At 41.7% G+C, this 26690-nt stretch overlaps 1 protein-coding gene across 1 annotated transcript in view; it reads left to right on the forward strand.

Annotated features, from left to right (window-relative positions):
* Positions 1-26690, forward strand: part of LOC138980656 (uncharacterized) — a 118454-nt gene that overhangs the window by 80223 nt on the left and 11541 nt on the right. Inside the window, exons 13-21 of the mRNA XM_070353566.1 lie at positions 129-241; positions 906-1182; positions 1806-1980; positions 2770-2811; positions 4618-4740; positions 12732-12863; positions 13544-13603; positions 14420-14585; positions 24267-24567. Of these exons, the coding sequence (XP_070209667.1) occupies positions 129-241; positions 906-1182; positions 1806-1980; positions 2770-2811; positions 4618-4740; positions 12732-12863; positions 13544-13603; positions 14420-14585; positions 24267-24567 (1389 nt within the window). The remainder of the gene's footprint in view (positions 1-128; positions 242-905; positions 1183-1805; positions 1981-2769; positions 2812-4617; positions 4741-12731; positions 12864-13543; positions 13604-14419; positions 14586-24266; positions 24568-26690) is intronic.

The raw sequence follows: 26690 nt of genomic DNA on the forward strand, positions 1-26690 counted from the left end.
GATGACGATGATGGCAACAACGACGACGAAGAAGATGGTGATGATGATGTCAACGATGATGACGACGACGACGATGATGATGATGATGATGATGATGATGACGATGACGACGATGATGATGATGACAGGAAACAGACGGAGACGGTGCTGGCGCTGACCAAGGCCATCACACACCAGATCCTGGAGTCACGTGGTCTTATCGTGCCGGGCAGCGTTCTGCCAGACTTCCTCGTGGACAAGAGTGAGTAATGACATTATTTGGTAAAAATCCAAAAAACTAACAGACTGCCAACGTTCTAAAACTCAGAATAAAAAAACAAGAAATGTCTGTTATTATACAGAGCGTTTGATTTATTACAAAACAAGACGTTACATTCCCTAATAACATTCTTTGATCAGTGAAGTTAACGTTTTGTTTTGTCATAAATTCAACGTTCCAATAACTTACTTTTTTGTTTTGTCATAAATGTTGTAATAATGGTGACAAGACTACCGACTTTTTCTTGAAAGTTTTTGAAGCAAGATATTTGAAACTTCACACACTTCTTTCTTTCTTTATTTGGTGTTTAACGTCGTTTAACGTCGTTTTCAACCACGAAGGTTACTTCCAGGGTGTATTGACCTCTACATACTAGACGCTAGTCTGGTTAACCCTCGTCAGAGTGGGGATTAGGTCATAACGTTGGAACTAATCATTTTATGAACGTTTAGGGAGTTAGAGCTTTGAAGCACCACCCTCATGACCTCTATTTATCTCTAAGTGTGTACATATACATATTACAACACATAATGTGTTTCTAATTCATAATACGTATGACGAAGGTGAGTCTAATGCAATATGAGCATTTGTTCTTCTTGATGTTAGTTTTGTTATCACATATAAATATACCAATTTCTTCCCTCAGACCTGATGGAGACAGACTCCCAGGCAGTACAGAACGACGCCGAGAAATGGACCAGCTCCATGCTGACCCTGCTCCAGAACCCCCCGGCTCCTGACCCCAACGCCGCGGCCAACGGGAGGGAGGACAAGGTCAGCCGGAAACAAGCAGCGCCACCATCGGCGGGTCTGAGCAAGGAGGAGGCCAGCGAACTGATGGACAGAGCCTCGTTGTCGACCATGGACGGCTGTCTGGACGTGCTTGCTGCTATCAACGTCAGAGAGGCCTTGCAGGAATCAGAGTGAGTTTGTGTGTGTGTGTGTGTGTGTGTGTGTGTGTGTGTGTGTGTGTGTGTGTGTGTGTGTGCGTGCGTGCGTGCGTGTGTGTGTGTGTGTGTGTGAAATGATCTTTCCCTAGCGTTGTTAGTTGTAGAACAGATTGCGGTAACAAAGAAAATGCTTGAAAGCAAGATCACTAGCTCTCTTTCAGTTTCACAATTTCGGTACCTCCAAAATATTTCAAAATGTGGGCCAATATGCAAGAATCGAGGTTAGAGACTTTAGTCCGGGATAAACTGTACCCTCAATGCAGTTGATCTCGAACTAAAGTATTTTAACTCGACTCCTGCAAGCCAGCCAAGGTAATATTATCGATTTGAAGTGCACTTAGAGTCGTCTTTAGTGCACTGAGAGTCGTCTTTAAACATGCCAAAATTGTCGATAACTGGAGTATTTCCACAATGTCTGTAAGAGAGAAGATTCGACATCTTTTTGTGTGATTGTCAGCAGGTGGCCGCATGGACTTACTTTCAATGTTTCAGTTGCTTTGTTATGCATTTTAGTGACACATTTCTTTTCCTACACTAGAAGTTTTCAATTGGTTTTATTCTGCTATTTTCACAGAAATAAAACCTTGTCTTTGCAGCTCGAGTGACAGCGACAGCGAGTCGGAACCGGAAATGAAACTGCCAGACCCCAAACCTCGCAAGAAGAAGCGGAAGTCTCGCAAACAGCGAGACAAGGATCACCACGACAGCAAGAAGCAAGCGGGCTCCGACAAACGGGTGGAGGAGAAAGAACCACGTGGCAAAACATACTCTGTGAGTTTTTCTTTTTTTTCAATTTTGTCATGTACACTTCAGGATTTTTTGATTGCTTTTCATTGGATTGTGTGTTGTGTGTTTTCTGTCTTTAACCATTGAGTGTTGGAGTGAGCACGTGTTTATAAGTGTTATTCATATATATATATATATACAAAAGAGTGTTTTTTGGGAGTTCCAATGTACATGAGTGTTTTCTGAGCAATATTCGTTAAATTTGATTTTTGTTTTATGCAGTTTGCTGCCAGATTTTAAAGGTACTCTAATTTTAGCTTTCAACGTACAAAAAATAAATCAAAAAATGGATAGACTGGGTTGACCTACAGTGAATATAACGTTTTGTTTTGTCATAAATCAAACGTTCCAACAACATACCATTCTTGTTTTTTGAATGTATATTCTGATGAGCACGTTTCCATGTATTTCTGCAGTTCGATTGAAGTTGGTATGTTTCATACCCGAAGCAATTCATTTCTTAGATTCAGAGATGTTGCTGGGTATATGTGTGCTGAACTGAATGTGTGTGTGTGTGTGTGTGTGTGTGTGTGTGTGTGTGTGTGTGTGTGTGTGTGTGTGTGTGTGTGTGTGTGTGTGTGTGTGTGTGTGTGTGTGTGTGTGTGTGTGTGTGAGCGTACATTTTTTCGTGCGTGCATGCGTGTGTGTGTGTGGTGTTTGTGGTCACATATTTACTTGTGTGTTGCCAGTTTGACTGTTTGATGTGGCTATGAACAAAGTGAGCTTGCTAACGAATGATCACACAAATTCATGATTGCATTCACGTTTTCTTAGCCACAAAACGGTCCCAAAACTGCCAGAGACAAAGAACCGTTGGTGAGTTTTATGACGTCACAGAACACCTAACACAAAGTGCACAGAGATAGCGCCATAGCCAAAGACGCTTTTTTTAAAAATTTATTCCGGCTTGCTTTTTTGCCATATAGTCATATTAGCTGCACAAGACATAACACCCCCCCCCCCCCCTCCCACACAACACACCCCACCCCCAAGACCTATCAATTAGTCACTTTTGTTCACATATGGAAATCTTCGAATCATAGACTAGTTGCCTAGATTAGAACTTGATTTTCTTCAATTTTTTTAATTATTTATTTTAATCTTGTTTGTTTTGGGGTAGTTTCCACATGCACCTTATTCAACTGCAACACTACAGTTGTTTGCGTGTTACGTCACAGTTGACGTCCGCACGAAAACTCCGGGGGCCCGGTAGCTCAGTTGGTAGAGCACTGGACTTGTGATCGGAAGGTCGCAGGTTCGAATTCGGGCCGGGACGGACACGGGTCAACTTTATGTGCAGACCCAGAGACGGAAGCCATGTCCCACCCCCGTGTCATCACAATGGCACGTAAAAGACCTTGGTCATTCTGCCATAAGTGCAGGTGGCTGAATACACCTAAACACGCAGACACCTGGGTAGCGCGACTCCGTTGCTGCTAGCTTTCCACTGGGAGGAAGCGACCCGAATTTCCCAGCGATGGGACAATAAAGTAATGAAAATGAAAATGAAAATGAAAAAATTCCCGCATAGCTCTTTAACACACCAAGTCGTTTTCCCCAGCACGTTGAACTACACCAAAGCTGCATGCTCACGTATGAGTTGATCTGGATTGTTAAAAATGACGGTTCAAAAAAAAAATTCTCCTCTGCACCGTTTCAGTTACTGGTAACGCTTGCACGACATTTACGGATACGACATTTACGGATACGACATTTACGGATACACAGCCATAGTCTTGTCCTAAGCTTGATTTTCGAAATGTTTGTCATCATAATTGTTTAGGTAAATAGTCTTGAGTCGAAAGATGAAAACAGCGTTTTATGTCAAATGCATATTTCTGTGCTTCAATTATCCTGCTGAATATTTGTGATGTTTCAAGTCAGTTTTTATTCCAGTTCAGATTCCCATTTGCAATTCTTTTTCTTTTTATCCATTTTATTGACGCTGGCACTTTGCAGAATGAGAGCGATAGAGCTTGCCAGGATTGCAATTGACGAAGAAGTGTTTGCAGATGTTTTTCAAGGCTTTTTAGAAGACACAGACTGATAGCAAATGTGGTGTGTGTGTGTGTGTGTGAGTGCGCGTGTGTGTGTGTGTGTGTGTGTGTGTGTGTGTGCGTGCGTTGGTGCGTGCTAGTGTGTGTGTGCGTCTGTCTGTCTGTCTGTCTGTTTGTCTGTCTGTTAGTGTGTGTGTCCGTGTCTGTACGTCGGTGTCTCTCTGTCTGTGTCTAAAGGTAGATGCATTTGGGAGAGAAATGTATCACACATATTCCTTCTAATATGTTCAAAGTATCGAACGAAATCTTTCAAAATATTTACAGGCATACCCTTTGTACAAATTAATCCCCACTAATTTGCTTTATCTTTACTCAATGCACGTTTTGAAACGCTTGTTTATTGAACTTCCCTCATTACGAACTAAGCAGCTAAGAAATACTGATACTAATGCATGAAATATCAGCGATATTTCAGCATGCACGGCATGGGAGATGTTACATTAATTTTTCAAATCTTCCATACTAAAAGACACGTGTGAACATGCATGAATTTAATGTTTGTGCGGGACACGAGGTCTTTTTTGTTACTAACGCGGTGATTGGTGGATTCTGCTGTGACTGACAGGCCTTGCCAGCACTGCTGTGTGCTGAGGCCACGCCCACAAACTCACTTGGCCACGCCCTCTCTGCTGACTCCACCCCTCTTGACACTTCCTCTCTCCTCACTGCACAGCTGGCTAAACGAAAGGTAACTCTCTTTCTGCACCCTGTTTGCACCGAGTTATCTTCTCTTTTGTCTGTTTAAACATGCTGATTTTTGTTGTTGTTGCAGGAATTGTTGTTCTTTAGATCCAAGATGATATTTTGAATTTAGTTCTATGGAGATGATTGAGCCGTTAAGATGCTGTTGCAAATAAAACTTTGTATTCACTGTGTATTCTGCATGCACTTGTTGTATGTTTTGGGTCATTGGCATGTAGGTGTTGTAAAGCCTGGTGTGTGTATTCCTTTCCCCACGTAGATCACTGTAACATATGTGACCCTCCACCACGAAATGAGTCGCATGTCACCTTTGCATGATTTTCATATTTTTACATTTTCCTAAAGAGTTTTGTATGCTCTATCCAGTGGTGAAAACCGTTTTAGAAAAGAGCGAAAACTGTTTGAGTTATAAGCCTGTGACTAAGGTGACCCTCACACTGTTACCAGACACTTCCCGGACTTATATTAAGCCCAGCGCAGAACCGCGCGAGGTGACATGCGACTCATTTCGGGGTGGAGGGTCACATATGTTGTGAATACTCATGTAAATGACTGTAAATGTACTTGCATCATTCATATTGATTGATTGATTGATTGATTGATTGATTGATTGATTCCAGTTGCCATTTTCGAGACGATATCGGAAAGGAAATTTCTAATAAGTCCGTATTTCAGAAAGTATTTTTCTATCATGCTGATGCGAAGTGTGTACTGTTTCATTTCGTCCTAAAATGTTTGCAACCCCCAATGGAGGCTGGGCAGTTTTGTGTCCAGAAAGTATTGTCTTTTGTTGGAGCTAGAACATAAGGAAAGATGAAGAAAATGGAAGCGATGTTTTAGTTATATATTTGAACGTGTACTACGGAGACTCCTACGAGGAGGTTATCTATTTGATTCAGGATAATTATACCATACCTTCAGAAGCAAGTTTATGTTTAGTTAACAGCATCCAAACTGGGTTGTATTTTGTGTTGTGCACCATTACTTTCATATCATATCTGAACTACAAAAAACAATACAAAAATCTAGTGTGTTTTTTTAAATCCTGACCTAAATAAGTTTTGGAACGTTAGCAGTCTGTTTTGGGATTTTTGAACTACGTTGCTATTTATGCATGAGCTGCAAATTAATGTTTCCTTAAATCACATTTCACACTATAACAATACGTTCACCTTTAGCCACAGCAGGCGACTCGCAAAGCAGTCCCAGTCTCCCTCGTGATGGTGCAAAGATGTCAGGCCTTGGAACCCAAAGAGATTCGCTTTCTTCAGCACGGCAGCCAACCGTCCCGGGTACCCGCAAACTGGAGCCACCCGGGGGCATTACCCAGCTTCACTTTCACCGCTTGTCACATGGACAGGCGGCAGCCTCGACCTGACACCCCGGAACATCCGGGCGTCTCCGTGACGTCACAGTACGTGAAAGTTTCCAAGGACGATGGGAACTCTTTGTTCTTCCCTGTTCGCCATATCAGAAGGTCTAGCGCGGTTGGCAGGAATACGTTCAATCAGTTTCAACATCAGTACAGTGGAGGATTGTCTAGTTTGGGACAGCATGAAGTAGCGAGCGGTCCAGGACCGGAGGCTGGCGGTCGATGTTTGAGAGCTACTGTGCATTCTCCAAGTCCCAGGTTTTTACGTTTCCCGAATTCGCCCGCACCCTCCGACAGACGCTATTCCATGAAGAGTTTCTCCACCGGCTTGGGACGTCGAAACAGCATTTGGATTCCGTACGGCTCACGTGTTTGTGACGTCAACTCAGAAGATAAACTTCCACAAAAATCGTCGTCTGCGTCAGTGATCTCTCGACCCAGCACTATCAGACAGTCGACGGCTTTCGGCAAACAGATCTCTGTGAGCTGTCTTCAGAGGACTAGTTTTGAGAGCTTCCGCAAGGTGGAGTATGAAGGGACGGAACGATTCTCGCCCAGATTTGAGGAAGAGCGCCCTGTTAGTGTGCTGAGATTCACCCACGGAAGTTAACTTTTGTTTGTAATTTCATGGGCATTGAACATGGCAAAATTACAGTTTCTTTGAGCTGTTCATGACGTTCACGGTAATTTGACAGAGAAAACGACCTGAAAAAGTTACAAGGTTTACATGCAGAATAAGGACATTTTAATACACTCAACATGACGTTCACGTGAACAGATACATGCCCATTCTGGAATGCGGGATCGGAACATCTGGCATAGTATGTAATATATTGCGTCAAACTATATTCAATGGGATTTAACAGGCTACTTTGGTATTCGAAAAATGGCTGTGTCACTGGAGAAAGAACTGAGAATTGGCAATCTTTTGAAGAGATCCATTGTCCGCAAGCTTCCGAACTTATACACTTATATTTGAAGGCACATCCATGTATGTGCTAAGACGCTGATTTGTGGCGTCAGCTTGTGTGTTACAATTAAAACATTGAAGTAAATGAATACATGAAGGCAATTAGGGTATAGCTTCTCGCTGTCTAAAGGAAGAGAGACGTGTAAGACATTATCATAACGTGTTTTATTTGCGTTGCACATTAGCTATACGTTTATTATTCTGTGCGTGCGAGTGATAAAAAAGACATCATTGTGACATCTTGCGTACATGTCTTGTTAGGCAGACTATAATTTAGCTCGTTGGTTGATACATTTAATGTGCACATGCATTGAATTCACATGCTTCATGTTCGGTTGGACTTCTCACCCTGGCTCCATTTGTTCCCTTGCACTGTGCAAGCTTAGAACACACGCTTGAATTGCGTTCTTGAGCGCTTTCCTCTTTTGTTAGCATCACAACCTGTGTTATGTAACAAGTTTCCTCGCAATACTGTCTTTCAAAGTTGGAACATCGTAATTTTGAGTATTTTCCCACTAACCTCATATTGGCTTTGACAAATCCAGAGACATTTTGAAAACAGGTCCATACGTTAATTCAAGTATTTTAGGTCAAGGACGAAGATAATAATAATAATAATAATGCAAACTTTTATAGCGCTATTCTAGAAAAATGTCTACTCTTAGCGCTTTACAATACATACATCGACCAAGCATACTATACACGCACAGGCAAAGAAACCGACCAAACATAACCAACAAACCATACATGCACAGGCAAAGAAAACGACCAAACATACAATACACGCACAGGCAAAGATAACGACCAAACATAAACAAACATACTATGACCAATCATAACCAACATACTATACGCGCGCAGGCAAAGAGAACAATCAGCACATGTAATAATTACTGACAACTAATGATGCAGGCATACAATGACAATCCAATACACAGCCTAGGCACAAGAACCACATAAGGCTACTGTATAAAAACGTGTCAACAATACTTAATTTACACACACACAAACAGTGCTGACACAAAGCGCAGAAAATATATATACACGTTATTTTAGGCACTAGGTAGGGGGTGAGGTGGGGCGGGATGGGGTGGGTGGGGAGATGCTGGAGGGAAAATCACTTGCGCTGAAAGAGGTGTGTTTTGAGATTTGTCTTGAATGTAGTGAGAGAATCTGTGTGTCTGAGAGGCAGAGGTAATCTATTCCAGGTCACAGGGGCTTGATAGGCGAAGGACCTCTCGCCACATGTCTTTGTTTGCACTGTGGGGAGTCGGAAGAGTCGAGTGTCGGCGGCGGAGCGAAGCTGACGAGAGGGGGTGTAGAGATTGAGGAGTTCTGAGAAGTATTCTGGGGCAGAACCAGAAACGACGGCAAAAGAAAGAGAGGAGAGTTTGTATTCGATCCTTTTAGTGATAGGCAGCCAGTGTAGAGAGTGAAGAAGGGGTGTGGCGTGTTCATACTTGGAAGATTTGAAGACCAGGCGGGCAGCGTTATTTTGGATCCTTTGAAGTCTATCTAAAAGGTACTTAGGAAGACCGGCCAGAAGAGAATTGCAATAATCTATCTTTGAGAGGACTAAAGAACACACTAACGTTTTGGTTGCATCAGTGGTGAGGTAGTGACGGACTGAACTAATCTTGCGCAGCTCTAGATAGGCGGACTTGCAGATGTTAGAGATGTGTTTTTGGAAAGAGAGAGTTGGATCGAGAGTGACGCCAAGGCTGCGGACAGACGGAGAGAAAGAGACAGGTAGTTCGTTGACAGTGAGAGAGGCAGGAAGAGAAGGGTGATTGAGAAATTTCTTGGGACAGGCCAGCATAACTTCGGTTTTGTCACTATTTAACTGGAGTTTGTTTAATACCACACAATAAGAAAGAAAACGCGATCACGGAGAAAGAACGCAATGATTAATGGAGAAATGCATCGCTTACGGTAATTCCCTGTTGTGGCGTAGGATCGGCACGTCACGAGGCATGAAACCCTCTCCAAAACCATACTGCAAGGCACCGTCGAAGGAGGACCCAGACGCGGGCGCTAGTCTGACAACGTCAAACAATAGACGCAGAAGAGCTTTCCTGGCCTCCTGACGACGGCCCCAAACAGAACAGCCTGGAGAAGGGTTTCTGATTGTTCTGCCCTTACATCTTCCACACCCCCCGGCCCCCCTCACGCCTTTGATGACGGTCTCACTCAGGGGACTGATGATGATGATGATGATGTTGATGACCCTTTCGAATCCCGCAGCGACGTTTTCGTTCTTTTCTTCAAATCCTCTTCGGCTTTGCCCTCTGCGTTGGACTTCGACGAAATGGAAGAAGAACAAGATCCACGCAGAAAGGTTTTTGCCGATGCTGTCACCTTTGCCTTCTGTTTTCAGTTCGGATTTGTTTCGTTGGTCTTTGGGTGCACAAGCACGCAGATGTTTTTGTTTTGTTTTGCTGTATTTTTGTTTAGTTGTACAATGTAGGTTGTGGTTGGTTTTCGGGTATTTTGTTGATATATTTACTGAGAATTCTCTTATCTAGATATTCACCTGTAGGCACAGGGAGATTTTTGCGTTTTGACAAAGTTTAAATTTGACATTGTTTTGACAGTGTTTTTTTTCTCCCAGAAATGCATCTTCAATCCTTTGGTTTTGTGGAAACTAATGTCGTTAACAGCTGTATTTTTACTTTATGGATATCGAAACTCTTGGCAATGTCAAGTAGTTCCATCCGAAAAAGGTTGATTTAGACACAAAAACACTTTGCTGCTGTATCAGAAGTGCCTTGATGATTCGGCACCATTTTGTTCTGTTCTGTTTATTAGAAATCGTCGATCATCTTCCCTATGTATTAGAAGATTACATGATAAAATTTCGAGTGGGAGAAAATTCTCAGTTTCTGTTAAACATGACTTTTGTAGTGTTTATTTTGAAATTGTTTCGTCTATCCTGTCTTCAATTTTGTAATTCGCACCACCACTATTTTTGTTTTATTTTACTCTGTTTCATCTGCACGTTCTTTTTAACGATATAATGTTTGGGCCCTTGTTTTGTTTAGACTTTGGAACATCGGTTTTTAAAAAATTATTTCATTGATTTAGCTCGCACTTTTGTTTTGGTGTTGGCTTTTATACTTTGTTACATTGTGTAGATTTTTCATCCGATGGTCAGTCTAAGTAGTGTAATTATGCACACGTCTTAATGACCTGTACAAGCAGGTACTCACGGGCCTCAATAACACCTCATATCAATCATCATATGTTGACAGGTGTGTTGTTACAATACGTCCCTGCGATGGTTTGTAACTTTGTTTTTTGTTGTTAAATTAAGCTTCGTCATTGACGTGTAGTCAGTTTGAAGTTTATGTAAGATACTGAGAACTGTCAAATGTGTGGTCGCAAGATGAACAATCAAATATGTTTTGTAACGATAGTACTTTCTCTCTTTGTCTTCATCTCGCTGTCCCCCCCCTCCACCTCCTCCTCCACCATCTCCACCCCACGCCCCATCTTGTCACGTTCTCCGTACGGCCTTTCCAAGTACAATTACAAAGATCTTACCTCCCCTTTATAGAGAGATTATGGGCAACACCCTGTGTGTTTGCTGTGAATGTTGATGTAGCCATAAGGACCCCGCAAAAGATCGGAGAGTGAGCAGGTAGCATCGGTATTATATATATATTATGCTTGGATCAATTTATCGTTTGCAGGCACAGTAAGCCTCCCGTAAACCATCACAGATACTGTCAGGCTTTTACACACAGTACAAACACTCTTCCATTTGAACGCTCACCAAACGGGAACATCCTAGGTTCCCTCCGTAAAGAGCGAGCAATTTTCAAAGAATGTATTTTTGCGTGGTTTATCTTACCCCTGAGCCATCGTGAACCCGTGTGATCAAGTTTCCCTTTTTCACCATGTAGTCGTCAGTTAGTAATTTGAATGCGACTCGCTGTGAGCTTATCTGCAATAAGCACGTTATTAAGTACCTCTGACTATGCACGAAACAAACGGCTGTGGTTCACAAGAACTCTAGCGATGGCTTTTGACTGTTTAGAGGAACTGGTGATTGGTATAAACCGTCGTCTGCTACGAGAACCACGACCTTGCGTGACCCTGCTTCCGGGCTTTTCTTTTTTCAAACTTTCAAAACTTCGAATTGTACTGATCTTGTCTTGATGAAAAAAGAATTCTTTTATGATTTAAGAATGTTTGTGTAACAAGCTGTCAATTTATTATTTAGATTTTAAAAGTTAGGTCTAGCGCCAAAACGCACCACGGTCCGATTAGATTGTCTCTGACACAATCCGCAAAATTAATTCTTTGAAAATGTCTCGCTCTGTACGTAGGGCACCTAGGATGTTTCTGTTTGGTGAGCGTTCAAATGGAAGGGTGTTTGTACTGTGTGTAAAAGCCTGACAGTATCTGTGATGGTTTACGGGAGGCTTACTGTGCCTTTAAATCCAAAAACAAAGAGACTGCCAACGTTCCAAAATTCAAAACGTGATAATTAAAATTTCAAAGTTAAAATTCGTTTGCATTGTTTCTATGAGAGAATATCATTTTTAGTGATAAAATAGTTTGAGTTTTAACTTTTCCTCCATTTTTTTGTCACTGTGCAAAAATGATAAAACTTAAAACTTAAAATTCGTTTGCATTGTTTCTATGAGAGAATGTCATTTTTAAATATGGGAAAAAGTTAGATTTGGGTGTATTATTGGAAACTGAGCTGAACATAAGGAATAAATTTATGATTATGATTATTTTTATTTGTTTATTTACTTAAACATATTAGTTTACTGATAAAGTTTGTTGATTTAAAATGTACACATTTGACTGAGAAAAGAAAAGACCTATGAAGAAGGTTTGCTCCAAGCCACACACACACACACACACACACACACACACACACACACACACACACACACACACACACACACACACACACACACACACACACACACACACACACACAAATAAGGCAAAAAATAATTGTAGTAGCAAACCTGCATGCAACTGAGGTTAAAGAAAAAAGGAGGAAAAAAAGAAAAAAAAAGAATGTCATTTTTAGTGATAAAATAGTTGGAGTTTTAACTTTTCGAAAATGTCCTCAATTTTTTTGTTACTGTGCATGTCATGGCTGCAGAAGTACAGCCCTGACTAAGTTGGTTAATATCAAGGAGGATGTCTTTAAACCCTTTGTCTGAGGCTTTTTTTTACGCTCGCAGGGATGGCCAAATCTCAAAATGTTTACTTGCCAGGCGGGCAAGTAACTTCATGAAAGTCACTAGCCCGGCAGAAATGTCGCTGGCCCGGTACATACCACAGTTGATCTGCGGTGTTTATATGGATATAAAACCCGATGTTACAACCAAAAGGGTCGCATTTGACCAGAATTTTCATTGGCCAGCCTCGCGAGTTGCCAGGCGGTTTCTACTAGCCCGGCGGATTTTGTACTCGCCCCTGGCGACCGGGCGGACGATTTGGCCATCCCTGGCCCTGACTCGTCAACGTTCGTTCAAAATTGCATGTAAAGGTAGCAGACGAGGCAATGGAGAGGGCCAGAGGTGCACAATAGAAAACAAATTGTATGCATTTATGGATCTCTAGACGAGAACAGATTTATCATTTTCTAGCCAATATTGCATTTCAGGCTGGGTCCACCTCTGTGCTGGAGCGGTTGAACAAGGAGAAGAAGAACCAGTTCCAGAGCAAGTACGAGGGTCGACACAACGGTGGTGTCCCCTGCTTCACTGAGGAGAGAAGTCTGGAACGAGCTGCCAAGGTGTGTGTGTGTGTTGGAGGGGAGGCGTGGGCGGGAGTGACTGTGTGTGTGTGTGTCTGTGTGTCTGTGTGTGTGAGAGAGAGAGAGAGGGGGGATAGAGAGGGCGGGAGAGAGAGAGAGAGAGCGAGAGGGAGAGAGAGAGAGGGCGAGCGAGAGAGAGAGAGTCAGAGAGAGAGAGAGAGCGAGCGAGAGAGAGAGAGAGAGAGAGAGAGAGACAGACAGACAGAGAGAGAGAGAGAGAGAGAGACAGAGAGAGAGAGAGAGAGCAAGTACGAGGGTCGCCACAACGGTGGTGTGCCTTGCTTCATTGAGGAGCGGAGTGTGGACCGAGGTGCAAAGGTCTGTCTGTGTGTGTGTGTGTGTGTGTGTGTGTGTGCGCGTGTGTGCGTGTATGTGTGTGCGTGTATGTGTGTGCATGTGTGTATGTTTATGTGTGTCTGGTTTTTTGTTTGTGCTTTGTTTGTTTCGTACATTGTTTTCTTTTTGTTAGAGTGGAGAAGTTATGTTTTGTACGAAGAGTTCGCGTTGGTTACCAATATTCATGCCATTATTCTGATACAGATGACGCATTCGCATGTGGTTTTATCTGTTTTTCCTACAACCTCCACACACAAAAACTACGCACACATAGAAGTTGGGGTCTTGGTTGTCATCTTTATCTTTGTGCGTGTGTGTTTCAGAGGGTGGCAGAAATGAAGAAGAAATACGAAGACGACCGTCAGAGAGATGTGTCATTACTGGTACGTACATTATGCCTGGACTGGTGTTAAAAATGGTGGAGATGGTTGCTTATTACGAACAATCGAAGTTCAAATGCCCGACCCAAATCTTCTCCTTGCTGTTGCCTATATTTTAGTTCATCTTGTTTTCCCCGCCGTGGTGGCACAGACTGCTGTTGAGATAGACTGTTGCCTTGATGCTTGCAACTAGTCTCAGTGTGTTGACGAACAACCGCTGTTCGAATGCCCAACACAGATGAACCCCAATGTTAAGAGCCAGGATGCCCAATGTTAAGAGCCAGGATGCCCAATGTTAAGAGCCAGGATGCCCAATGTTAAGAGCCAGGATGCCCAATGTTAAGAGCCAGGATGCCCAATGTTAAGAGCCAGGATGCCCAATGTTAAGAGCCAGGATGCCCAATGTTAAGAGCCAGGATGCCCAATGTTAAGAGCCAGGATGACTTCAACAAACTGTTGACAAAATGTTTTTAAAAGTCGACAGTGTGGACGAACAATCGCTGTACCAGTGCCCGACCCAAATATACCCAAATGTCCTCAGCCAAGATGAATCCAACGAATTGTTGACAAACCAACAAATTGTTGACAACAATTTTGTGTGTATTGAAAGTGTGTTGACGAACAATCACTCTACCAATGCCCGACCCATATCTTGTACTTCTTGTCATAAAACATCATCACCAGATGACATTCTGATCTAATCTGCTGACAGTGTGTTGACGAACAACCGCTGTTCCAATGGCCGACCCATATATCTTGTACATCTTCTTGTCGTAAAACATTATCAACAGACGACATTCTGATCTGATCTGTTGGCAGTGTGATGACGAACAACCGCTGTTCCAATGCCCGACCCAGATGTACCCCAACGTGCTGAGTCAGGATGACCTGAACCACCGCCTGCAGGTGGCGCTGAGCGAGGGCACGGCCAACCTGTCACGTACACTGATGGGTATGAACGTGCGCACGGGATACACGCATGCAGGTCAGTGTCGGCTGTCCTGATTGGCTGTTTTTGTGGGTCACGTGGTGAGGTGTATTTTGGGGGTGAGGGTGGGAGGGGGGAGTTGTAGTTTTTGGTGTGTTTTTTGGAGGGGGTGGGGGTCTTGTGGTGAGAGGGGAAAGGGTGGGGGAGGTGGTGATGGCGTGTGACTGTGTGTCTGTGTGTGTGTGTGTGTGTCTGTATGTGTGTGTGTGTGTGTGTATGTGTGTGTGTGTGTGTGTGTGTGTGTGTGTGTGTGTGTGTTTCCTTGAATGGTTATATTAAAATGGTAAATTATGTTGTTCTTGGGTGGGGTTTTTTTCAAATTTGGGGACTTGAAAAGTTTTGTAAGGGGCTGAAACTTGGGTGAGTTTGGGGTCGAGAGAGAGAAAAACAAGTCGCGTAAGGCGAAAATACAATATTTAGTCAAGTAGCTGTCGAACTCACAGAATGAAACTGAACGCAACGCAACGCAGCAAGACCGTATACTCGTAGCATCGTCACTCCACCGCCCGTGGCAAAGGCAGTGCCCGTGGAATTGACAAGAAGAGCGGGATATTCGTTGCGCTGAGAAGGATAGCACGCTTTTCTGTACCTCTCTTCGTTTTAACTTTCTGAGCGTGTTTTTAATCCAAACATATCATATCTATATATTTTTGGAATCAGGAACCGACAAGGAATAAGATGAAAGTGTTTTTAAATTGATTTCGAAAAAAAAATTTTGATAATAATTTTTATATATTTAATTTTCAGAGCTTGTTTTTAATCCGAATATAACATATTTATATGTTTTTGGAATCAGCAAATGATGGAGAATAAGATAAACGTAAATTTGGATCGTTTTATAAATTTTTAATTTTTTTTACAATTTTCAGATTTTTAATGACCAAAGTCATTAATTAATTTTTAAGCCACCAAGCTGAAATGCAATACCGAACCCCGGGCTTCGTCGAAGATTATTTGACCAAAATTTCAACCAATTTGGTTGAAAAATGAGGGCGTGACAGTGCCGCCTCAACTTTCACGAAAAGCCGGATATGACGTCATCAAAGACATTTATCAAAAAAATGAAAAAAACGTTCGGGGATTTCATACCCAGGAACTCTCATGTCAAATTTCATAAAGATCGGTCCAGTAGTTTAGTCTGAATCGCTCTACACACACACACAGACACACAGACACACAGACACACAGACACACGCACATACACCACGACCCTCGTTTCGATTCCCCCTCGATGTTAAAATATTTAGTCAAAACTTGACTAAATATAAAAAGAGAGAGAGAGAGAGAATGAGAGAGAGAGAGAGAGAGAGAGAGAGAGAGAGAGAGAGAGAGAGAGAGAGAGAGAGAGAGAGAGAGAGTCTATATTTCTATCCTGTGCATCTCTCTCCCTGCATGTCATAATAAAACCAACAAAATAAAACTGTTCTGCTATTTTAACTCGTTTAGCACCACTGTTTATATGTCTTACGTACATTGAATGCCAACTTTCTGAGAACTAGGATGTAAATTCTGAGCTGTTAATGATTGCCTTCCAGCTTTCAAACAGGAAGTACCCTTAGCGACATTTTGTAAGTGTAAGTTGATGTTTGCCGAATCGCAGAAGAGCCAGTTGTGTGTTGTGATTGGTAGAATTGTGTTTTCTTAGTCTGGTTTTTTTCGTTGCAATGTTTATTCAGATGGTTTTGTTGCTGTCTGTGTAAGCGTTGTATTGCTGCTGATTCTGGATGTGTTTAAAGCGAGAGCACACTTCTATTCTATACGCGTTTGCGATCTGTTGATTTGGAAATATTGTTCTGTGACTAATTAAAGAAGATTTTGGTATTTGAGCATGACATTGACAAGAAAGCCTTAGATTTTATAGTACATTCTTAAAGTTATGTTTTCCATTCCAAAGGACAGTTTTTTGTTTATATTAATGACCCACTTTTAACGAAGTTCCTATATTTGAGAGGAGTCTGATACACTACAAAAAAACTTAAGAAGTTTTAGGTGTGTGCCTTGTTTGTGTGAAATTATAGAAACGCTAGGACTTATCAGTGTGTATCGTATGCAAACTTCATGATGCAATCATTTAGAAGTCTTTGTATTTGACAAAAGCTAGACTTTTCTAGACAATCTAAACTGATTATTGATAGTAAGGGTCTTGACAATGATTAGGTAGGGTCAGATTGTGTTCATACAGAGTAGAAAGCCTGCCAAGAAAAGAAATAGTCGAAGGAAGAGATATTCCATTATGTCATGAAACCATTTTTGCACACACGGAAGAGAGAGAGAGAGGCAAAGAGAGAGAGAGAGAAAGAGAGAGGGAAAGAGAGAGAGAGAGAGAGCGAGAAAGAGAGAGAGAGAGAGAGAGAGAGAGAGAGAGAGAGAGAGAGATGCACCAATAGGAAGAAGAATAAAACAGGGAAAAGTAAACAGGCAAACAAACAAGTAAACACACACAAAATATGGACCTAAATCATAAGCCACATGCCATTTTGTTGCTATGTTTTGCGCCATTAGTTCACTGTTTATCCGATCAACTGAGTGTTGTTTACTTGTGCTGGCAGTGTGCAGCTCAGAGCTATGATTTTTGCAGGTTATCCTTGTTTTTCCAGATAGGCTTGAGTGACAGCGAAGCTGATTTCCGTATGCTTTATGTGGCTGGTCTGACATGTGTTTTTCGTTCTTTTGTATATGAGCCAATGTCAAAAGGTGCTGTGGGTACGCTAGGTATTTTATAAGTTCTGTAACTATTTACTGAATGTACACTCAGATGGAACTTTTGGTTTTTCTGAGAGATTAATGAATAAAGATGATCGCAGAGAAAAACCAAAGACTAACTATAAACAGTTAAAATTCTGCTCCTCATTCATTACGCAAATTAGTGCTTTTTAGGGACGTATTTTGACAAGGTGTTTGAGTACTCTCGATAGTTTTAGAAAAAATGCTAATAAGCTTTTTTTCTGGGCAGTTGGATTTAAACCAAATGATTGCATGAACCCCAATACATAGTTCTGTGTGTTTTTCTTCCCATTTGTCCGTTTTTTAAAGAAATTATTAAAGTTTGAAAATTGCGTGTCTAGCGTGACTCTTTGCGTCACAAAAACTCAAACTTTAAAAAAGCTTCCAAAAAATGTTGTTGTTCAACTAGATACACAAAAGAACCAGTTTTGAACAAAAACTGTCGGTGAAAAGGAAAAACAATGAAAATAACCACTATATTTTGAAGTTTGGTACTATTTCTGGCTAATTTAAGCTTTGTCGTCACAATGTCACACTAGACACTTTTTTAGCAAATTTCCTTTTTTTCCACAAAATTTTTAATTTCTTTCTTTTTTTTGGCTAGCAGTCAGAAGCAAATCAAATGACTGCTTCATAATCACAGTTTTTGAAAAGAAGAAATAAAAAGGAATTGTCATTATTGTGTGACAGAACAATTTGTCGTCACAGGTCACACTAGACACACGACGTCATTTGTCCATCCAAACATAATGTATGTAATTAAAACCACTGTTTTAGAAGATTGATTACGTGCTTTAATTATCGACAAATGCTTGTTCTTCATCACTCTCTTGAGATGACCAGGAAGAAATAATAATGGGCCAGAATTCCCAATCATCTAGGCCGTTTTCTGAACTTCGCGCACGGCGCGCCTGTGTTAAGACCGCGGCCCAAAAAAAACACAGTCCGGTGCCCAGCGATGCTCGGAATACAAGAAAAGGATGAAAAAAAACCGACCAGGAGTATGCTGCCTACCTGGATAGACAGAACGTATTGAGCAAGGCTTGGAGGGAACACCGGACCGACGAGCGGAGAGCATAATGGATCGCGAGAAAGCAAGACATCGTAAACAGTTGAGCAGGTAATTTACAAATCTGTAGAATCTTCTGTCAAGTCTCCATCTAATCCAGAGTCGAATTAAAAATTGAGTATGCGAATTTGATTACCTTTCAGTGTACAGACTGTAACGAGGACACACACACACACACACACACACGCGCGCACGCACGCACGCACGCACGCACGCACGCACCCATGCACACACGCATGCAAGCACTCACACACACAAGCAAGCACGCACACACACGCACGCACCGATGCACGCATGCATTCAAGCGCGCAAAATGTGTCAGATTTTGGTAGGTTTAGGAATGTGTTTATGTAAAATTCTTTTTAAAGAAATAAACCAAGAAAAAAACTACCCAATGTTTTGCGCTAAAACCCGTCTCCGGGTTAATAATTTTCAGTTTAAATCGTTTGCTGCAGACCTGCCGTTTCACACCGAGATTATCATTGCATGGACAATTAAAGAACTACAAATATGAGGATACCGATACTCAACATTACAACTCATAATGTGCGGTGTGTGTGTGTGTGTCCCAGGGCTCGTGCGAAGAAAGAAAAAAGAAAAAGAGCTCTCCGCTAACTGCAGCAAAAAGGAAGAAAACGGCTATTAAAAACATAATTCGTAAAGCGGAGACACCTGCAGACAGGCAGAAGAAGAAAACCAAAGAAAATGCTAAGGTTCGGCAGTGCAAAAGAAGATCTTCCATGACAGATAAACAGAAGAGGGAATTGAACAAAATAAGAATGGACAGATACCACAGAAAACAAGAAAAAGACAATCTGACGAATCTCGCAAGACCAGTGAGCTTTTTGAAGTCAGTATAAATGCGAAAAATGGCATTTAATGCCATTTCCAGGAAGCGGGACAAAGAGTCTCTTCAGAAACAAAATTTCATTAAAACGTTACTCAAGCGACAAGCAGTACATCAAGACAGTTGTAGAACTCTCAAGCAACTGTACGTGCGTAAACGTCCGACAGACACAAAAGTGGAGAAATTCTACGACAGGGAATCAATCGATGTGCCTGGAAAGCGTACAGTGTCAAAAGTGTCAATGATCCAGAAGAAAGTTCTGACCAAGAAAGTGGAGGACTTGTTTGAAATGTTCAAATCTGAAAATCCGTTGTACAAAATATCTCTGACCCCTTTTGCACGGAGGCGCCCAAAACACATCCTGCTGTCTAACAGTCGGACTTTTCTGCAGTGCCTCTGTGAGACATGCACCAACCCAATGTTGAAAATTGACAAGCTAAACCAGCACTTGTCTGCGATAACTTATTTAATCCGCTTTTATGGAATAATCGATATTTTGTTTATGATGGAAATGTACTGTATTTTGAAGATTGGACAAGAAAGGGTTTTGTTAGCGTATGTGATGTTTTACATAGAAAAGAGTTTGTATCCTATCAGTTCATTTGTGATGTTTTATGAAAATCCGCACAGAGATGATTTTGAAATATAACATGGTTCGTGCTGCTGTTACATTTAGTCAAGTTATGACTAAATGTTTTAACATCGAGGGGGGAATCGAGACGAGGGTCGTGGTGTATGTGCGTGTGTCTGTGTGTGTGTGTGTGTGTGTGTGTGTGTGTGTGTGTGTGTAGAGCGATTCAGACTAAACTACTGGACCGATCTTTATGAAATTTGACATGAGAGTTCCTGGGTATGAAATCCCCAAACGTTTTTTTCATTTTTTTGATAAATGTCTTTGATGACGTCATATCCGGCTTTTCGTGAAATTTGAGGCGGCACTGTCACGCCCTCATTTTTCAACCAAATTGGTTGAAATTTTGGTCAAGTAATCTTCGACGAAGCCCGGACTTCGGTATTGCATTTCTTGGTGGCTTAAAAATTAATTAATGACTTTGGTCATTAAAAATCTGAAAATTGTAAAAAAAAATAAAAATTTATAAAACGATCCAAATTTACGTTCATCTTATTTTCCATCATATTCTGATTCCAAAAACATATACATATGTTATATTTGGATTAAAAACAAGCTCTGAAAATTAAATATATAAAAATTATTATCAAAATTAAATTGTCGAAATCAATTTAAAAACACGTTCATCTTATTCCTTGTCGGTTCCTGATTCCAAAAACATATAGATATGATATGTTTGGATTAAAAACACGCTCAGAAAGTTAAAACAAAGAGAGGTACAGAAAAGCGTGCTATCCTTCTTAGCGCAACTACTACCCCGCTCTTCTTGTCAATTTCACTGCCTTTGCCATGAGCGGTGGACTGACGATGCTACGAGTATACGGTCTTGCTGAAAAATGGCATTGCGTTCAGTTTCATTCTCTGAGTTCGACAGCTACTTGACTAAATGTTGTATTTTCGCCTTACGCGACTTGTTTATTTTGATATAATTCGTGTTTTTTTGTAATTACTGTATTTTTATCTTCTTTTTGTATTTACTTTTTAAATTTTTGGTCGATGTTTACCTTTTCAGTAGAGAGCGATTCAAGATCAAGAAGACAATCTTTATTTTTCTTCTACTCGATCCAACATGCACAATGCACAAAATAGTACTATAACGCCGTACGCTCTACTTTGTACTACACACGGCATCTCCTGTGTTGGTATGAGCGCGCGCTTCCTGTGCATGCTTGAATGCGCCCAGATGCCGCAGAGTACATTATTGTGTAACAGACGGTCTCTGATGCGCCCTTTTCCCGCGAACCTACTAGACTGCAGTTTGCATTGGCTGTTGCTGACCACATTTCCCGTGACGTCATAAAATTTCCCACTAACGCTCTAAGTAGGTCGACAACGTCGACTTGCCCTCTTTCTCTGTTGAGTCGGCCCTAAAGACGGCTCATGCACCCCGACTTCGTTTCGTGCTTTGCGGATTCTTAACAGAGCAAGCTTTAGAGTAAAGTCGAACCGTTTGAGCTTGGAATTTGAGTTCTCTCATGCAACCCACCCCAGGTGCCCTACGTAAAGAGCGAGCAATTTTTACAGAATTAATTTTGCGGATTGTCTCAGAGACAATCGGACCGTGGTGCGTTTTGCCGCTAGATCTAACATTTAAAATCTAAATAATAAATTGACAGCTTGTTACACAAACATTCTTAAATCATAAAAGAATTCTTTTTTCATCAAGACAAGATCAGTACAATTCGAAGTTTTTAAAGTTTGAAAAAAAAAGCCCGGAAGCAGGGTCACGCAAGGTCGTGGTTCTCGTAGCAGACGACGGTTTATGCCTATCGTCGATTCCTCTAAACAGTCAAAAGCCATCGCTAGAGTTCTTGTGAACCACAGCCGTTTGTTTCGTGCATAGTCAGATAAGCTCACATCGAGTCGCATTCAAATTACTAACTGACGACTACATTGTGAAAAAGGGAAACTGGATCACACGGTTCACGATGGCTCAAACCACGCAAACATAAATTCTTTGAAAATTGCTCGCTCTTTACGGAGGGCACCTAGGATGTTCTCAAGCGGTGAGTGTTTAAATGAAAGGGTGTTTGTACTGCGTGTAAAAGCCCGACAGTATCTGTGATGGTTTACGGGAGGCTTACTGTGTCTTTAACATTTGACCAGAGTCAACTAGTCTTGCGTCATGTCAGGGCGTTTTCTTGTCCTGGGAATATATTTCATGACCCCACTGTGACCTTGAAATGTGACGCAGGTCTTCCATATTTGTATCATCTATGGGGGACATCAAACCCTGGAAATGTGGAAGTTTCAAAGATGTAGCCCTCAAAACATTCAAAACAATGATACTTTTTACTTTTTGTTCACCTTAGACGGCCTGCTATGACCTTGATATTTGACAAGGGAGAACCAAACTCGCATCATATTTGGATATCATCAAAACATAGAAGTATGGGAAGTTTAAACGCTTTCGCTACAAAGCATTTTGAGAAAATTCCAAATTATTCCCTTTTTGACCCGAAGACAACCCCACCGTGACCTTGACATTTGACAAAGGTCACCCATATTTATATCATGTGTGTAGGCTATCAAACTCTGGAAATTTGTGAAGTTTCAAAGATGTAGCCCCAAAAACATAAAAAACAATGATACATTTTGTTCTCCTCATTAAGACAGACCTGCTATGACCTTGCTATTTCACAAGAGTAAACCAAATTGAGCATCAGGATTGGATATTATCTCAACAAAGAAGTGTGTGACGTTTAAAAGCTGTTGCTTTAAAACTTTTCGAGAAAATACCAATTTATCACTTTCTGACCCAATACGACCCCGCCGTGACCTTGAAATGTGACGAAGGTCAACTACTCTCTCACCATGTCTGGAGGTCATACAATCATACAAGTATGTGAAGTTTCAAAGCTTTGACTTCAACAATATCTGAGAAAACCTCAAATTAAAGAACTTTTGTATGGAGCACATACCGTTTGTGACTGTGATAGCAATAAATGAATTCATGTTGCTAACATACACATTTTATGCGCTTTTACCTTGATTGTATTTAATCTACACCCCAATACTCATATGCGAGCTCAGTAGAAATGAAAGTTCTAGAAAAAAAATGGAAAAAATCAGGTTTATGTCCTTACATGCCACAAGAGACACTCGTCAAGCCTCAACTTAACGGCCAAATAACACAGCCGTTGTGAAAGATTTTCCCTTTTCTCCTTTAGAAACTATATACTGAATGTGTTAAGCAACTCAAAACACCAGTCATTTTACTTTGGGTGTACTTTGATTTTCGAAGCTGTCAGACAGCACCTTTTGACATTGGCTCATATGTATTGCCAAGATCGAGATAGAGACAGACAGACAGACAGACAGACAGGCAGAGTAGACAGACAGACAGACAGAATTAGAGAGAGAGAGAGAGAGAGAGGGAGAGATAGAAAGAGAGAGAGAGAGAGAGAGATAGAAAGAATTGAATTGAATTGAATTGAACTTTATTTTACAAGGATTTAGATTTAAGGCTACGCCTTTTCTTACAATCTGTCCTTGGGACGCATAGACACACAATTATATAATTAAAAAAAAAAATTAAAAAAAATAAAAATTAAAAAGTTAAAAAGTTAAAAAGAGAGAGAGAGAGAGAGAGAGAGAGAGAGAGAGAGAGAGAGAGAGAGAGAGAGAGAGAGAGAGAGAGAGAGAGAGAGACTGGTGTATGTGCGAGCGGGCTTGCTTGTTTGTATGTTGTAACACAAGAAATTAAAGCTTGTATTTTATGGGTCGCTTTCATTTCATGGCTACGATTAGTGTGTAACAACCCTTGCCTTGCACAATTGAGTGTGTGTTTGTTTTGTCAGAAGCAGGACAAATGATAAAATGTTAATGGGATGGATAAGACTAGAACTCCATTTTATGCACGAAGTGTTTCCTTTAATTTTCATCGGGGATCTCATGGTTGCTTTAGCGTCTTTGAAACCACGCTGAGCCCTGGAACATTATTACGGTGCTGGAACTACAATTCTACACTATTGGCTGGCGCAAAAGAACGGGTTTTAATGGAAGATTTCTTGAGTACAAAGTGCTTGTTCAAAGTGTTTAAGTGTTAAAGTGTTATTATTGTTTTAAGTTTTGTCCCTTTAGGAATTCTTCAACTTTCTGACGCTTCTCTGATTTCTTTCTTTCTTTCTGTCTTTCTTTCTTTTCTTTCTTTCTTTCTGCCTTTCTTTCTTTCTTTCTTTCTTTGTTTCTTTATCTTCTTTATTTTGTCCTCGCTTTGTTTCTTTCTTCTTTTCTCTTTCTCTCTTTCTTTATTTCGTTCTAATCTATTTATTGATGTGTTTATCTTTTTATTTTTATTTTTTTATTTTTTTTTTTTTACCTGAGTAGCAGATAAAGCATAATTCTCGTTGAAGGAGAGAAAAAAAAACATTTTCTGTGTAATCACACCTATCCATCCACTTGCAGACAGCTTACAGGAGCTCCATCCAACCATCAACGGCAACTACATGCTGGCAGCGCAGCTTTCTTCCCAGCAAGCGAACTACTCTGCTCTTGGCAACGGCAACAGCAACGGCAACGCGCCCTACCTCGGTGGTGGCAACCCTGGTGCTGCACTGAATGGCAACAGCTCTCATGCTGGTGGCAACGGATCTTACGCTAGTGGCAACGGATCTTACGCTGGTGGCAACGGCGTTTATCCTAGCGGCAACGGCTCTTATGGAGGTGGCAACAGACATCCGCTTGCTGAAAACTATAACGAGAACAGGTATGAAAGGCTTGGGGTTTATTTATTTATTAAGGAGATTTCTATAGCGCATAACTAAAAGCGGTTTTCTGTTTCCTTTTCTTGCTCATTTTGAAAGCCAGGAATTCTTGTTGGTGTTACAATGGTTGTGAAGATCAGTGAAAAAGTGGTGATGTTTCAGTGTATCTGACAACTCTATTTGGTTAAAATAAGGCACATTAGAAGGTTTTTGTTGTGTACTAAAACTTTGATTTTCTTCTCCTTCTGCATTGCTGGTTGGTTTCTGATATTTCTCTTTCTGCAGGGTGACTCCAAAAAAAAAATCAACAAATAAAAATGCTAATAACAACTACATCTGTTGACCGAATTACTCGAACGCAATCCTGTAACTGCTGTCTTCGGGTCACCGATGATTTGGGTGGAAAAGAAATGTTTTTGTATACATTTAAATATTCCAAAAGGATAAGGTCTGGATGGTTTAAATCAGTGAAGTATGCCTACCGCTCAATGTCCAACCTCGTAATGTTGAGTCGATCAACGAATTCGGAATTTTGTTTTGAAAGTGCATAAAAGTCAAACCATTTTGTCAATATACATTCGCCACTTTGTGGACTGATCATGCATAGGCTGAAGTTATTGTAAACTAAATATGAAGTCAATCGGCCAAAAGATGTATAAGTTATTAGCATTTTTGTGGGTTACATTTTTGGGGGTCACCTTGTAAATGCTATTGGTGTGTTGTGCCGTTTGTTTGTTGTATACTGTTCAAAAAAAGAAACGCATAGTTGCTACTTGCCAAATTTGTTTTATTTTTCGAAAAAATTAACAGAAAATCCAATATTTAGATTATTTGTTTGAAATTTGGTATGGACACAGTTGAATGCACACACAGTTCATTTGCATCTTCAAATCAATCAGTCAATCAATACGATTGGGTGCCGAGGCTGTCAAGTCAGTAGGGGGTGTGACTGCCTTGAGCAGCAACAACTGCCCGGCACCTTCTGGGCATGGACTGGATCAGATGCCGGATATCTTGCTGTGGGATGGTGTCCCACTCCTCCTGAAGTGCCTGCAATAGATCGCGGTGATTTGCCGGCGCTTCTTCTCGCCTGCGCACACGTCTGTCCAATTCATCCCAGAGGTGTTCTATCGGGTTCATGTCTGGCGACATGGATGGCCAGGGAAGCACTTGGACATGGTGGTCGGTGAGGAACTGGGTGGTGAGTCGTGCTGTGTGCGGGCGAGCGTTGTCCTGCTGGAATATGGCATCCTGGTCAGCCAGAAGAGGAAGGGCGTGTGGGCGCAGAATTTCCTCCACGTATCGCTGGGCAGTTATGCGCCCTTGGGTGCTCCTTCCAGCGGTATTGATCGCCCCCCACACCATGACGCCTCCACCACCATGAACGGGTGCCTCATCCACACAGTTGGGCGCGTAACGTTCGTTTACTCTCCGGTAGACCCTCCTCCGACCATCATGTCGCTGGAGCAGGAAGTAGGACTCGTCGCTGAACCACACGTGTCTCCAGTGATTCCGGACGGTCCAGCGAAGGTGCTGGTTGCCCCACTGCACTCGGTTCTGGCGATGGCGGCGGGTGAGGACAGCTCCTCTGTGAGGTCTGCGAGCTCTCAAACCAGCTTCATGCAGGCGGTTCCGCACGGTCTGGTCCGATAATCGGTGTGGCCCGGGGAGAGCCTGGACAGAAGATGAGGCCGACAGGAAACGATTCCGGAGGTGGCGGAGCCGTATGAAGCGGTCGTGAGCAGCAGTTGTCGCCCTTGGTCTTCCCGCTCGTGGCAAGTCAGCAACGGAGCCAGTGGCTTGAAACCTGACCCACAGTCTACTGATGGTGCTCTGGGACACGTGGAAGTGCCTGGCGATTGCACTTTGACTTTGGCCTGCTTGTAAACGACCCAATGCAATTTGGCGGTCTTCTCTGCTCAATCGGGCCATCTTTCGTCGCTGAATTGTCGTCTGATTTCTTTGTGGCGAACAATCCGCTTTTATGGGTTTTGGAAGACATGGTGAGAGCTCAATATTCCCCGAGTTTCACGAGATTACACTGAAGCATGACGAGTGGTCATGCCAAATGAGCAATTTTAACATTGTAGCCACTGATAACGCATGCGTCACGTGCAGAGCTCAC

This window comes from Littorina saxatilis, linkage group LG11 (genome assembly GCF_037325665.1).
Source record: "Littorina saxatilis isolate snail1 linkage group LG11, US_GU_Lsax_2.0, whole genome shotgun sequence".
Lineage (NCBI taxonomy): Eukaryota > Metazoa > Mollusca > Gastropoda > Littorinimorpha > Littorinidae > Littorina > Littorina saxatilis.